Here is a 14,880-nt window from a genome sequence, read left to right as displayed (position 1 = left end):
CAAGGGTTATATCAGACATTGAAAGACCTCACTTTGTCCATAGAGGAAAAAAAAATACTAGGATTGAGAAGAAAACAATATGACTAGGGAAAGGCTTGGTTTATACACAGATACATAAGAATACACAGAGACACAGGGTTATTTAAAGAGACTACAGGAGCCGGGTTAGCCCATACTCTACCCCTGAGAAAACATGACTCTGTGAAAGGAGAGAAAGGATGAGGACAATGAGGAAAAGGAGGAGGTAGAGGAAAGGACAGTGAGGAGGGAAGAAAAAAAAGAGGAAAGAGGAAAAAAAAAGGAGAAAGATGAGTTATTGCTATCTTGTCAAATCTATATGTATCTAACCTTAATTTTAAACTTTCTATTTTAATCACATGAACCACACTATTGCTTAGTTTGTTTCTAGATGTGAATATAGGACCTGATAACCCATTTAGCTGCCAATTGTACCTAAAAATATAGCATCTAACTGCCTGTGTATTTGACTCCTGCAGTGACTTATAATGACACTGATTTGTTGTGGTGGTGTGGTTAGGGGCTATCTGATGTATACATGAGTACTGTGGTAGAAATATCAACCTTTTGTTCTTATCCCTGTATGTATGTGTGTGTGTGTTTTGTCATTAATCTGTCCAGCTTTTCGTGGAAACTATAAGATTATTTTTCTCTTTGCAGACCCAGCGGCCGGAGCAGAGTGTGATGCAAGCCCTGGAGAGCTTAAATGATGGACAGGTGAGATTGGATTAATTAATCAGTGGGGTATAAACTGAGAAGCACAAGGCCAAACCCATTGTTTCTCTGATTAAAGGTGATAAAATAATCCTCATGAGCTAAGAAGCAAGGTCATACAGCTCTGTTAGGGTTGCACTCACTGAGAAGCTGGTGTGAGCTGGGATTGAACTCACAAACTCTGGGTCATGGGACAAGCACCAAACCCACTGAGCCACCCAGCCCCCATAAAGGGTTCCTCTGAGCAAGTCTCCATGCAGGACCCTTGCCATCCCAAGTACCTCACAGCAGGATCCATTGATTTGCTCAAGGCACAAGCTTTTTGGGCATCCCTTTGGCTTCCTTCACTCAGGGTTGTCTTACAAACAAGCCCAGTGAGCAGGGTCTGCTTCTATGTAGTGTGCCACATGCTTGTGTAGCTGGAGTTGGTGTTCACAGACTATGCGGGTAATAGGCCTAGAATCAGTCTCATGGACTAATCATCAGTTTGACACAGTCACTCCAGTGATATCCCATGATTCTACATAGGCACTTATTATTATGTTTTGCTGCATGGCAGGCTTCCTTGATGCATCAGATGACCCTGCCATCAGTGATGGGTGCAGGGCAAAGCCTGTGGGACTCTTGCACCTCGAAGGAGGAAGGGCCCCCTAGCCCCTCTTTTTGTACTGGGGGTGGCCAGGGAGGTCCAGAAGTGGCACCCACCTTCAGAACCAAGCCTGGAGTTAGCCTTTGGAGGGCTTGCGTGTATGCTCCTGGAACATCCTGAGCCTTTTCAAGGATCACCAACCACCCTACCTATCAGATGAACTCAGAAGCCTGAAGGTGGATATAGTGGGACTCTGAGATAAGGAGGCCTGGTAATGGCGAGAGCAGTAGTGGAAAGTACACCTGCTACTAGTCCAGCATGAGCAATGGTGCCCATCTTAAGGGGGTAGCTATAGGCATCTCCAGCCAACTGTAGTCATTTGTAATTGAGGTTGCTCCGGTTGATGAGCAGATAATGCTGGTGAGGCTTGAGCTTCATGACTTGTTGCAGGGTATACTCCTACTGAGATGTGTGAAACTGAAGAGGTGATGTTCCATGCCAGACTCGACTCCTAACTGACCAGTGCCCCCTTGGGACACACTCACTGTCTTGGGCAACTTCAATACAGGGTTGGCTGTGAGCTGTGTTGGTCCCCATGGCTCTGGTACCAGAAAATCCAACAGCTCTCCTGAATTGTACAAGATCTGGAAGGTTGAGAATTGCAGGTTCTTAGTAACAGGGACAAGAGTTGCACTGCTGGACTTGATATAGTATTGCTGTTTATTTTATTTGTAGCATAAAATTGCATAAGTGAGCATCCCAAGAGGGCACTGGTCTAATATGGAGGCAAATTTGGCCATAAAAACCTCCCTTTGCTTTAATTTCACACTTCCCTGGGAGTGTAAACTGTAGTAAGAGACATGAGAATGAACACATGTATAACATTTACAAATGTAAACAACACTAAAGAGAAAAAAGAATGGAAACTTCTTTATATATGGATGCAAAACTATGAGAAACTTGCTTGTATTTTGAAGTATTTGATGTATTTAAGTACCTATCAAGGAGAACTCTTGGCATTGCATATGAAGCAGTAGTTTGTTTTATATGAATGTTATTTTAAACACAATTTATGACTTCGAATCTCAAGTAACAGTTCACAAAATCCTTCTGAAAATAATACTCAGTTATACCTGGACATGCAGCTCTTAACTTGTGATGAAGAGTCACTTGATCTTGCTCACTTGAAACCCTCACTAGCCGTCTCTCCACACCTGTCTGTAGTGCAGGTGAAGACAGACACAGAACCAATTACTCACTCTTATCAACACCATTACCTGCTCCATTTTTCACCTGTGTAGCACATACCTCATCTCTCACTGTCACCACCACCTCTTTTGTGTCCCTCCTCCTCCACCACCCCTACTACTGCTACTACTTGTTGCTCACCACTACCACCATCACCACTACCACCAGAGCCGCCTCCCCGACCTCCCCTTCATCCTCCTCCTCCACCTCCTCGTCTCCCTCCTATGCGTCCACACTCCACCACCACTTTTACTTTGCGTCCCTCCTTCTCCTCCACCACCCCCACCCCTACTAATACTACTATACTTGTTGCTCACCCACCACCACTACCATTTCACCCACACCATCATCACCACCTCTACACCTGTCCCTCATCCTCCATCATCACCACCACTACCATTTGTCGTTCACCCAGCACCATCACCACCTGTCCTCACCCACCTGTGCATCTTTCAGGTTAACGACTTCTTGACGGGCAAGGCGCCGCTCAACCTGACCATGCGTTTGGGGGACCACATGATGCTCATCCAACTGCAGCTGTCTACCGTGTCCCCCAGCGGCTCCCGGAAGACCCGCCTGCAGCCCTCCCACACCCACTCCCACCACGACCACCACACACTCGGGGGGGCCACCCGCTCCTCCTCCCACAGCCACCCCCTCACCCCACCCTACACCCCCCACACCACCACCTGCTCCGGCTACTCCCCCACCCACACCGCCAGCCTATCCAGCCAGACCTCCTCCCTCCCCCCCACTGCCCTCTCCATGAACACCAGTCACGCCCCAGCTGCCGCCACCGCCACACCCTCCCTCTCAGCGGCCACCAACACCGCCGCCACCACCAGAGCCGCCTCCCCGTCCTCCCCTTCATCCTCCTCCTCCACCTCCTCGTCTCCCTCCTATGCGTCCACACTCCACCACCAGCACAACCTCCTCCACCACCACCATCACCATCATCACCACCATCACCACAGCATGGGCTGCAGCGGCTCCCCCTCCTCCCCACCGTCACCCTACCTGACCACACCCCCGCATCACCACCACCATCACCACCACCACCACCACCACCGGCCACCCACAGGCTCCCCCTCCACCCCCACCAGCCCCACCTCCTCCACCTCCTCTACCTCCAGTGGGTCAAACACCAGCACCCCGACGGGTCTGGGGTGTGATGACCTGCCCATCCGCGGCTGTCCTCACCGGGGGGAGGACACCGACCCCCGCGCCTCCCTGGACACCAAGGCCCTGGCTGAGGCCTCCCGCAACCTGACGCAGACCCTCAAGCAGCTGTCCTCGGAAGTCCTCACCTCCAAGCCAGACCAGAAGGAGGTGAGCAAGGTAGATGAAAGCCTTGTTCTTGTGCCAGCTTGCTCTTCTTGTATTAGCTTGCCAGAGGGTGTTGTTTGTTGTGTTTGTTTCACCGTCTTCTTCTCTCCCTACAGGACACTGTCACACCCCCTGAAGTGGCCACTGCCTCCCTGGGAACTCTAGGCAGCAACAGCAGTAGTAGCAGTAGCACTAGTAGTAGTAGTAACAATTGTAATAGTAACAGCTGTAGTAGTAGTAGTAGTAGTTGTACAAGTGGTAGTAGCAGTAGCAATAACAGCAGCAGCAGCACCACCACCACCAGCACCACCACCAACACCACCAACAGTAGCAGCAGCAGCAACAGTAGCACTGGTGCCACTGGCAGTAGTTGCAGCAGCAGTGGCAGCGGCAGTGCCAGCAGCCACAGCCCCAGTGCCGGGCCCAAGAAGCAGGGAGCCATCATAGAGAGCATGCACCACCACGGCAAGGGCGTCTACTCAGGCACTTTCTCAGGTGAGCAGCAGCAGCTGTGTGGTCATGGCCAACACCTGCCCCCAGCTTGTTTCTTTTGTGTTTCAGTGTCATTCTAATTTCACGATCCTTTTTGTTAAACCACTGGGCAGTAGAAACCCTCAACAAACTGGGCAAAGACTTGTGGCTGGGATAGATGTCACATTATCTTGGGAGCTTCCTTGGCCAGTTGTGTGAACAGATGATCAACTTTTGCTCTTGTTCCAGGGACTCTAAACCCAGCACTGCAGGACAGACAGGGGCGGCCTAAACGGGATATCTCCACCATCATCCACATCCTCAACGACTTGCTGTGTGCCACACCTCAGTACAGACGCCACTCCACCAACATCACCCTCAGTACCTCATCCACTCCCACCAGCAGCCGCGGCAAGGCCGGGGCGGGACCAGCCAGGGCAGGGCTGCAGCACGTAAGTGTTGCCTCCACCACCACTGCCCTTCAGTCTCAGGACAATGCAGCCGACTCCAGTGTAAGGAAGAATGCCACCACCACTCAGACTGCTGAGCAAGGTAAGACAACTCTGGAGTTTGATTTTGTCAGTTTGTGTTGCCCTCAGTGTGCACAGCATCAAAACAGTATTAAGCACAATTTTACAAAACAAATGTTGCTCACAGATTCAGGGGATGAGAACCAGGCCATGCGGACCAAAGTGGAGCAGCTGCGCCTCATCATGGAGCAGAGGCGGGCCCGGCGCAAGGCTCGCAGAGACGCCCGTGCCCGGCCGTACCCACACACACCCAGCTCCTGGACAAGTGACACCACAGTCCCCACTGTTGTCACCACCAGCAGCACCACCACCAGTGCCAGCCAGGCCATGGATGTGGACAGCAGTGGCACAGCAGAGGCCACTGACCCCACAGCACTGTGTGAGCTGAACTCAGAGACTGTGGTGGCTTAATGCCGGCCCACCGCTAGAGGAGGGTTGAGGGTTTGTTGACGGAGGCGGCAGTGTGCCGCGCTGGGCTGGCCGCGTTGTAGTGGCTGTAGTGGTAAGTGGTGAGGAGTGTTCTTTGCACAACTGCCTGTTACCGTGGGTAACTTGGCCATACCTGGGAGGCCCCACACAGCAGGCTTCAGCTGTGACGTGTAGTGGAGGATTGCAAGCTGTTTCATCTGTGATTTAGGGGTGAATGTGTTGAAGTTGACTTGCAGTGTAGTGTTGATTGATGTTGTGCTTCCACAGTTGGAAATGTGACGAGTTTCAGGCAAATCATGCAAAAGTTAGGTATACATGCTTCGTTAAAGCTGTCTGCAACATGACATGTAATGTCTTTTGTGAACTTCATTCTTAAAATTCATCACCAAACAAACCTGGCATTCAAGCAAACATTGTGTGGAATGTGGCAGTCTGCACAGGATAACCCAGAAGTTTACGTTCATCCATCAGTGCAGCGCCCGAGAGTTTGTTTGGCGCCGGCCTTGGGCCAACAGGGACGTGGCCCACACAGTGTTGGATGGCATGCAGGATGTGTATCAGGTGGCCTTCTGAGTCTCAAGTGGCTGCAGGGACCTCAAGGGGTCAGCTGGCTGCCTGGGGACTCAGGGCATTGTTTAGCAGATTGTCGTGATTCCCTTGAGGAACAGCCGGGCCTGTCCCTTGAGGGTCCCTGGCCATAGCCTTGGCCAAGTGCTCAACACTTTGTGACTTGGGCACAAGACCACTCAACGGGCAGCATTCTAGGCTACATCAGGAGGGTATTACATCATCTGAGCAAAGGTTTAATCTACCTCGTCATAAAACCAATCACTTACTACAAACAGATCATATTAACCCTAATCTAATATTATATAATAATATACTGTACGCTGTTTATCATTCAGGATGTCATCTTGGCTGTTATAGCGCCATATATTCAATTGCCATAGTTACATGTAGATGTGGTTGACTCACCTTTTGTGTCACTCTTTCGGCTTGTATGAAATCATGAATCACCCGGCCAGCCACTTGCTATGGAGATGACGCTGCTTTGTTTCTTGACCTTAAAGTGATGTGTCCAAGTGCGGGTTGACTTTGTATGCTTCACCAGTGCTGTAAATAACACATGAGCCTTTCAAGGTGCAGAGGCATCTCCATACCTGGAAAAAAAAAAGAGAAGTGTGTGTAGTGATTGTTCAAATTACTGGCCCTTACTCTTAGGCCCTCGGCTAACACAGATAAAGGTGCCAGGCAGTCATCTTTCATAATGCACAGTTAACAAAAATTCAAACTGTAACTCAACCATTACTGACAAACAAATTGCTGGTCTGTGCTCGTGTGGTGTAGGCAACTGTTGAATAGAATTACTCTTGGTGACAGGTAAAGAAACACAAGAAGCAAAAATCTTAAAAAACTCATGAGATTTCAGTGTAAAATTTCCCTACAGGTGAAGATGTGAGAACTTTTTCATACTTGTAACATATGAATTTGATCTTTTCTGCATGGAGGCGTACCTTCAGTGATATCCCAAAATTGTTTGTAGATTCGCCTTTTTGTATACGTTTTCCTGGTGATGTTACATCACCAAACTTGTTATGTGGCATTGTGTTACTTAGTTGGTTCATTCTCATGCTCAGTGCTCATACTAGTGTGGCGGGAGGCCGTGGCGGTGGCAGCGGTGCGGCCGTTGGTCACAACCCTCACAACACCATTAAAATGGGGAACTCAAAACAAAAGTATGGGACAGAAATATCTACGGGACTCTTTCTGAACAGCCTGCACCCTGATGACTAGTTGTACGCCTTGATCAGGAAGTAATCCAGTGAAGGGTGTTGGAGCGTTGTCACCAAGGCGGCCAGGCCACCCACGGCTTTCCCATGCGTTGGACAGGTGAATTAGGTGTGTATGGTGCTTAATTAGTTCTTTCACCCTGTACTGACAAGTGTTTAGCATTATGATAACTCTTTGATATTTTTATATAAATAACAGTTTATAGTTGATATGCATACAAAAGATGTCTATTCCCTTGAAGATGAATTTCTTAGCAATTTTGCCTTGTATAATGATTTGCCTCATAACCGGCAACTGTGTCCACATTACAGCAAAGGAAATGGTTACGTTCTTCAAACTTAAAAATGGAATACAAGGAAAATATATGACAAAGTAGGTCAAGCATTTGTACAATATGCTTTTAAAAGGCAACAAATAACCATTGATAAGGCTTTGTTTGTTAGGGCTGAGTGGAAACTATCTAAGGGGACTGCTTGGAAAACTTACATAGCCTTGACACAAGTAAATAAATATGGCCGTGTGGAGTTACAAGCCAGCGGCACAGCACCAAGTAATGTCCTTAGTTCATATGATTGTTGTTGACGGACAATTTTTAGCACTCCTCAGGTACTGCGGAGGAGAACTGAAATTTAAGTGAGTTATTTCTGTTATCTTCATAAGCTGTGTTTAAACTTGACTTTTCTGTTTCCAAAGTTTACATATCTTCACTGTAGCAAGTTTGTAAGACTTGTGTTATGGAATATGTTATAAATTTATGTTAATGCTATTTTTGGTAACTTGATTACACTGCATCATCCAGTGCAGTGTCTGGTTAGCAAGTATTATAATGTTATGTGATTGCGTTACTCGTTGCGTTATGGTAATTAGAATTATTGAGGGTATTATTAACTTGTTGATGTTCTCAGTTCTGAATAAGAAAACAAACAAAAAAATGTATGAAATGACCTCAAGCATGGTTGAAGTCTGTAACATTTGACCTAAAAGTCTTGCATGAATGTGATGCTGCTGACAGCCTCACACAGGGCAGTTATTGTGATACTAGGCAATGACAGACACCACAGCAGTGTTCTTCTCCTTGGCCCTTCTCAACCCCTTTCCTTCCCCCCTCTGAGGTATGGGTTGGGCGTGTGGCTCCAGCACTCACCTCCGCCTTGGTAACGACGGTGGATCTCGACTCTCCAGGTTGAGGCTTTGTTTTGTCCGAGGGTTACCTCCGAGGCTGAATGGTTCCATGATTGGCGAGGGTGTCTGTGGTGCTTCATAATCTTGGGCCAATGCAATGGAATGTGGCTTCCTTTGGGGTCCACCAGCCTCCGACGTGACCCTCGGCCTCTGCCCGGCGCTGAGGCACACTCTTACTCCTGGTTTAGGACTGATTTCCTCTTTGGGTGTCCTTTGTTCTCTTCCTGGAAGTAAATGTGGGAAGTTATAAATTGTACAAAGTCTTAGTTTCTCTTTTGTTCTATGGGTCTGTTGTTATGTTTAAGGGTAATTATTATTGACTTCAGTCAGTCCCACCTTTCTCCACCAACTCTCCTTCTAATAATGTTGGGCTGGAGGTACATACACAGGGCATTTCATTTACTGTACTAGGCCTATGAGTGAATCAATAGCTTTACTGGATCTTCAAATGAGAAACCTAGTCGCTTGCCTCCAAAATCAGAAAACTGGAAAGTGATCCACCTGCCAAGTAATATGTCTTCTTGTTTTCTTGTAGCGGAAAAGTGACGGATGCAAGGGCCAGGCTGGCCAGAGGAACAAATTCCCACGCCCACTGCCGGCCCCTTGAGCGCCCTGCCTCCAGAAGGGACCCGCTTGTCATACCTCATGTGGCTCAGTTCTTTACCCTCGTGACGCAGTTAAGCTCTTTTTACACCATCGGGTAAAGTTAGGCTCATCAAGACATAGTCATAGTTACAGACAGTAAGCAATGGTGATATTCTATATTGTTGGAAGTTTAGGTACATTTTGAAGTACTAGTTTTGTCACATTTTGAATATAAGCCTTGCCGTGTTCCGTTAGTAGTCTCTGCGGACCTCACCCGTTGCTAATATCACCAAGTATAAGGAATTAAATTATTAAGGCGTATATTCAAAGATGTTCTGCCATAATAATCTTAATAATACCGACGATAATGAAACCATGATACAATGTTTCCAGGCGTGATGTCTTAGGTGCAGAATTTATAAACAAAACTAATATATCATTAAAGCTGTATACAACAAGGGCACCACCAGTCTTCTAGGATACTTTTACAATACTTCTCAGGGATTTTCTTCTCACTGCTCATTCTCCTGTGTTCGCTTCTCTTCATACGTTTAAATTGGGTATTCCACTTCCTTTCCGTAGTCCACAAATTCACTAGTTATTTGATACCCTCTGACGAGCCGTTGCCTGCCGGGGCTTTTCATGACGTAGTCGCAGCATTAGTGATGGAACGCTTTGTAACACAGGAAAATGCTTAATACGTAAACCCATAAGTACATTTCTCAGTCTACAAAATGCGGGTATGAGACTAGGACCAAGATTATTTTTCCTGTTCCATAGACGAAACACTGTTATCCTGAAATGCAGATTAATTTACAGGAAGCCAGACGCATAGCAGACAAATCGACACTAGAAATACCACATACACATATAAAGGCAAGCCAGGTCTTCTTAGGTGTTCGCTGCAACCAGTATAATAGCATCTCTCATGGATCTTAACCTTTCAAGCAGGGAAGAAGCTTGCTGTCTGTAACCATTGCTATCACAACATTACTAATCCATCACCTCGTACAAGTCTGTTAGGAAGGGTTGGTCTGCACGTGGCATGTCAGTCCCTGAGGTTAGTTTAATTTATTGCCTGTAAGTATATAAAGGAAGGGACGAGGAGGAGCATGCCACTGTCCACCAGTCTTAAGAAACTTCACTTGGCATTGTACTGAATTTTGCTTTTCGCCTCTTACTATAACTTCCGGTCTCTGCTTGTGTGTGCGTTTATATTGACCCCCAGTTATAGGTTGAAGCCAGCAGAGAGAGAATGCGAGAATGAGAGGAACAGACAAGTGGTATTGAACATGAGGCTATCTGATGCAAGTTCCATTTGATTTCATATCGTTACTACAGTTACCATCTGGAGGCTCTTCCTTCCTCTTGTCCAAGATCACGGACTTCTATTTTTCGTGTAGTTCCCCCCTCTACTGATGTCCCTGTTCTTGTGAAGCTAAAAAACACATCTGGTGGAGTGTAGCGCTGGCACGTGGGGAGGCCGGGCGCCGCACCGGCCCTCGCCAAGTGCTTCAGATCAGACAGTTGGGTATGTCAGACGATTATCTTATGTTGCTGAATATTGCCTTTAATATTAATCTCATTAGACTTGAGTGCTGTGTATTTGAATCAGATTCAGCACTATAATTAACTGTTAGAGCTTGAGGCTTTAGTTGGAAATAATAATATTAATGTTCATCTAGCATGTATAAAGGGAATAAACGCCACTGAAACGTGTAGTGATAGGATATTTCAGGTCAGTTCCCATATACATTGCATGCACTACTAGTTTGGTGTTCATATTATAAAATATATAAAGAATCAGCATTACACAAAAATACACAAGGTTAGTTTTTACTTAATATCTCCCGTTTTTAACCTTGTCTACTTTTGTTACCAAGATCACTAGATGCTGCTGTTATTGCTACTGATAGATAGAGCAGTGATTAATGGATCCCAAGTATAGCTTCCTGTCGGACTCAGGATGGTATACAACTATGAAAGGAAGAGTGACCTTGTCTGAAACACTCTGCAACTTTTTTTTATATATTATTGCATCAAACAGGTGTTAAAAAGTATTGATTGCGATCTGCAGGACTTTGCACTACAACAACAATACTTCACTTGTACCTTTAGCGGTAAGATTACTTTTTTTTTTCCTCCCTCTGTTCAAAGTGGTATGGCTGATATTATGTTGTATTTTGAAAGGTGTGTAGATTCCATGTCTGTTCTTCACGTTAATAAAAGTATGTTGGAACCCCCCGAGTGTGACTGACCTCCTGGCAAAGTGTTGAAGAGATAGGAGGGATGGAGGGAATAACAAATGAAGAGAAAGGAAGGAATAACACAAATGAAGATAAACGAAGGAGGGAATAACACGAATTATGTAAAAGGAAGGAAGGAAGGAGGGACGGAGGAAATAACACAAATGAAGAGAGAGAAAGGAAGGAATAACAAAGTGAAAGGAAGGAAATGAACAACACAAAGGAAAGAAGGGATGGAAGGAAAACAAAAGAATAAAAAGGAAGGAAATAAACCAATAAAACAAGGAGAGAAAGGAAGGGTACAAACAAAACAGAAAAAAGGAGGAAGGAAGGAAATAAACCAAATTAAAGAAAGGAAGGAAATAAATTAAACAAAAATGAAGGAAGAAGGAAACCATTTAAGAGGAAAGGAAGGAAATGATCAAGAGAGAAAGGGAGGGAAGAAAAAGCAAAACAAAAAGAAGGGAATGAAATAATTAAAACAAAAGAAAGGAAAGGAGACAAGGAAGAAAAAATAAAGGAAATAGATATGAAAGGAAGAAAAGGAGAAGTCATTGAAAAGGGAATGAAGTGGAGAAGGCAAAGGAAGGTTTGCTGGGAGGCTGGAGGTGAGTATAGTCCTGGCGCCCGAGTCTGAGGTGTGTATTGTGCTCTGGCAACTTGCTGCCACAAGGTGTGTCAAACTTCATGGATAAAACACGATAACTAAGGAATAGGATACATCTGTCGCTATCAACAATATGCAAGCAGCAATGACAAATACCATCAATTCTGGTCAATTTTTAGTTTCAAATTATTATTCATATCACAGACAGCTGCTTTGTTAATTTATAAGGTCACTGATTATAATTATTAAATAACCCTGTCACTGCAACTTACTGTAATTAATGTGATACTAGAAATACTATAATTGATGGTATACATCATTGCTGCCTGAATTTCATTGATACTGATAACTATTTTCTATCCTAGACTATCATATATTCTCCATAAAATTGGACATGTGTATGACAACAGCTTGCCAAAGCATAATAATTTACACCTCAGACAAGGGTGCTGCAATTATAAAAGGAAAGGAAGATGTACTTGACCACCACACACACGACACCAAGCACCCAGCATTGCCCCACCGGAACAGTGGAAACCTTCAGTCATAAGACACCAATGAATATTCCACCACTGATTGAAACAGAACAGAATGCAAAAAAAGAATTGAAGCTGCAGGTGGTAAGTAAAGCAACCTGATGGATGCCATGCATTTCCCAACAAGTACCTTCTTCTACTACTACTACAACTACCATAACAACTACTACTACTACTACTACTGCCATCAGCACTCACCTTGACATAATTCTTGACTATCTCTCCACCAGTCTGCTTGGTTTCCTCACTTGAATAAACATGACTGGTTCAAAACTATCCTCTTGATGCTTGAAAGATAAATAAAACACTCAGTCTCTTCTTAACCCCTTCAACACGAGGACGCGTATACTGCGTCCTTGCATGCCCCGTACCATATCCGAGGATGCGCATGCTGCGTCCTGGCTCGCTTTAGCCAATATACGAGTTATTTTATCTTTATATTTTTGCTTACATCTCAAAATTATCAATTAATTTATGTTTCTTTATGTGCACCATTTAATTCTGCATGTTTTCATATATAATACATGATGATTATGTCGAGTTCATGGCTGAAAACTTGTTATATTCAATAGCGATATTTGAAATTTGGTGCGCACGGCGAACCTAGATACGGCACGGGGCACTGTTTTGGCCCGGCCGTAGTGAAGGGGGTTAACATCCATGCAGAAGGAAGATATAACAAAAACAGTCTCAATATTGATTTTGCCATCTATTCCAACAAAAGCAGATGATAAATACAAGATGTCACAATAAAAATAGCAATGACTGACTCCCAAAAGTGAAAAATATTTACAAGTGTTTTTTTCTCACCTCTGTTTTGTACTCTTGAAGTTGCCTGAGTTCAGCGGTCATCCCCAAACCTCCAACCAAACACTGATGGGTGGCATGGGTTCAGTCAGTCATCATCGTCATCATCGTTACCCAATTCCCTGTAGCCTTCCTCTTCTGCAGCTTTTTCACATTTTCACATAGGCTCGTTGCTTCTGATGAGTCTTTTCCATCTTCCTCTGTCAAATGGCATATTCTCAAACCCCTTCTTCTTTTCCTACAGTCTTAGGAGTCAAAATGGGCTCTGTCAAAGTAAGGTTAGACACAACACAAAAAGGGTAAAAACATTTAAGTTAGGGAAGGACAATGCATGAGTAAAGGGGCTATTACACTGGGCAAATTTTCTGTGGATCTTCAGTCAATCCACGATTTCTGCTAGCGTGGTTTTCATTTGTTTCTTGTTATTGCTGATGATGATGATGGTGAATAATACCGTCGTCCCTCAGTGAAATCTACCATAGCTTTGGAAGATCGTGGACACGTCAGAAAACCACGGAAATATAAGAACCACGCCAGCGGAAATCGTGGTTTGACTGAAGATCCACGGAAAATTTGCCTAGTGTAATAGCCCCTTAAGGGAGGTAAATAGCAAAGCAAACGCCTATTAGCACTTACCTTACTGCAGCTTCTCCACCACTGTATGTAGGGCAGCACCAGCGATCACCAAGATCTCCTGGGAAACTAAAAGCAACCTGTGTGACAGACTTAGCAAGAAAAGATCCAGTGAGTGAAAACAAAGCAAGGTGTTTGCAATAGTTCTGTCAAGGAAACTAAAATATTCAAAAGTGGACTACACATTTTCATAGTGATAAAGTTCTACCACCTGGTGAGTAATGAAAGAGAAACAGTCAGTCCTGCTAGCACCTCCTGCACCAAGCCTGAATGTAGTTATATCGTCAACAGTGACTCAGATGCCACCAACCGCGTATGCTTTGTTAAGCCTAACCTCAGCAGCTTATGACCCTGCAGCCTAAATGTAATGCACTACTGCCCTAAGCAAGGGAAAACATCAAAGGACTGCAGATGATACATACTGTGCAGGATTGTCACAAGTTCTGCCAATGAAACTAAAACATTCAATATGGAACTGTATACAGACCAAAAAGTTTTATCAAATAATTTCATATTAATTTTAGCACAACAAATCTTGTACAAGACACAGCTGTAAACTTTTAACCCTTTCCCGTTAGGGCCGTCTATGAAAACCACACTTTCTTGTGATTTGCACTGGTGGGAGTTTCAAACGGCTGCATAGAGATGTTTTACTTCTACTAGTGCTCATAGCAAAGTTACTCTTCATCATAGAAAGCTCATTTAGGTGTCATGATTTTTTTATAACCACCATGTAAATGATTAAATTTCCTTTCTAATTATATAAAGTTTTTAGTATTTTGACAAATAATAACAAATATACATGAGACGGCACAAGAAGGAATATTTTGCCTTGAAGGAAACAAACGCTTCAGTAAATCCTTTGTTGTCCCACAACAAGCCGCCGCCACCTTCACTCCGCCCCCACGTGGGCAAGCTACAACAAGTATCAAGCTATGAACTCAGTCCGTCATTCAACACTTGATGTCTTGATATATATTTTATTTATAATATTTAAGAAATCTTTTTTAGATGATGACTAAAATTGTCATCTTAATGTCTGCGCCAAAAAGTCTCACGATAATAAGTCGTCATCATAACGGGAAAGGGTTAAAACACTGCCCTGCATTATCTTCCGTCCAGCCTTACTTACTACAAAATGGCTTTGGTATTAATTAAAATATTTACA

The 14,880-nt window shown here is 44.6% G+C and overlaps 1 protein-coding gene across 2 annotated transcripts; it reads left to right on the top strand.

Moving 5' to 3' along the window:
- The first annotated feature begins 296 nt into the window (after positions 1-296).
- Positions 297-11,123, top strand: LOC126983218 (midnolin-B-like). 2 transcript variants are annotated; one of them, XM_050835842.1, is made up of 5 exons: positions 297-735; positions 3,026-3,898; positions 4,012-4,390; positions 4,616-4,918; positions 5,024-11,123. In XM_050835842.1, exons 1-5 carry the CDS (start codon positions 703-705, stop codon positions 5,305-5,307), a joined length of 1,872 nt encoding a protein of 623 aa, XP_050691799.1. In that variant the 5' UTR covers positions 297-702; the 3' UTR covers positions 5,308-11,123. The 2 variants fall into 2 exon arrangements, with proteins under 2 accessions (XP_050691799.1, XP_050691798.1); XM_050835841.1 differs by having other exon boundaries at positions 299-735; positions 3,026-3,907.
- The last annotated feature ends 3,757 nt before the right edge of the window (positions 11,124-14,880 follow it).

Source organism: Eriocheir sinensis, chromosome 53, assembly GCF_024679095.1.
Source record: "Eriocheir sinensis breed Jianghai 21 chromosome 53, ASM2467909v1, whole genome shotgun sequence".
NCBI classification, from domain to species: domain Eukaryota; kingdom Metazoa; phylum Arthropoda; class Malacostraca; order Decapoda; family Varunidae; genus Eriocheir; species Eriocheir sinensis.
This window is presented reverse-complemented; position numbering and strand designations above follow the sequence as displayed.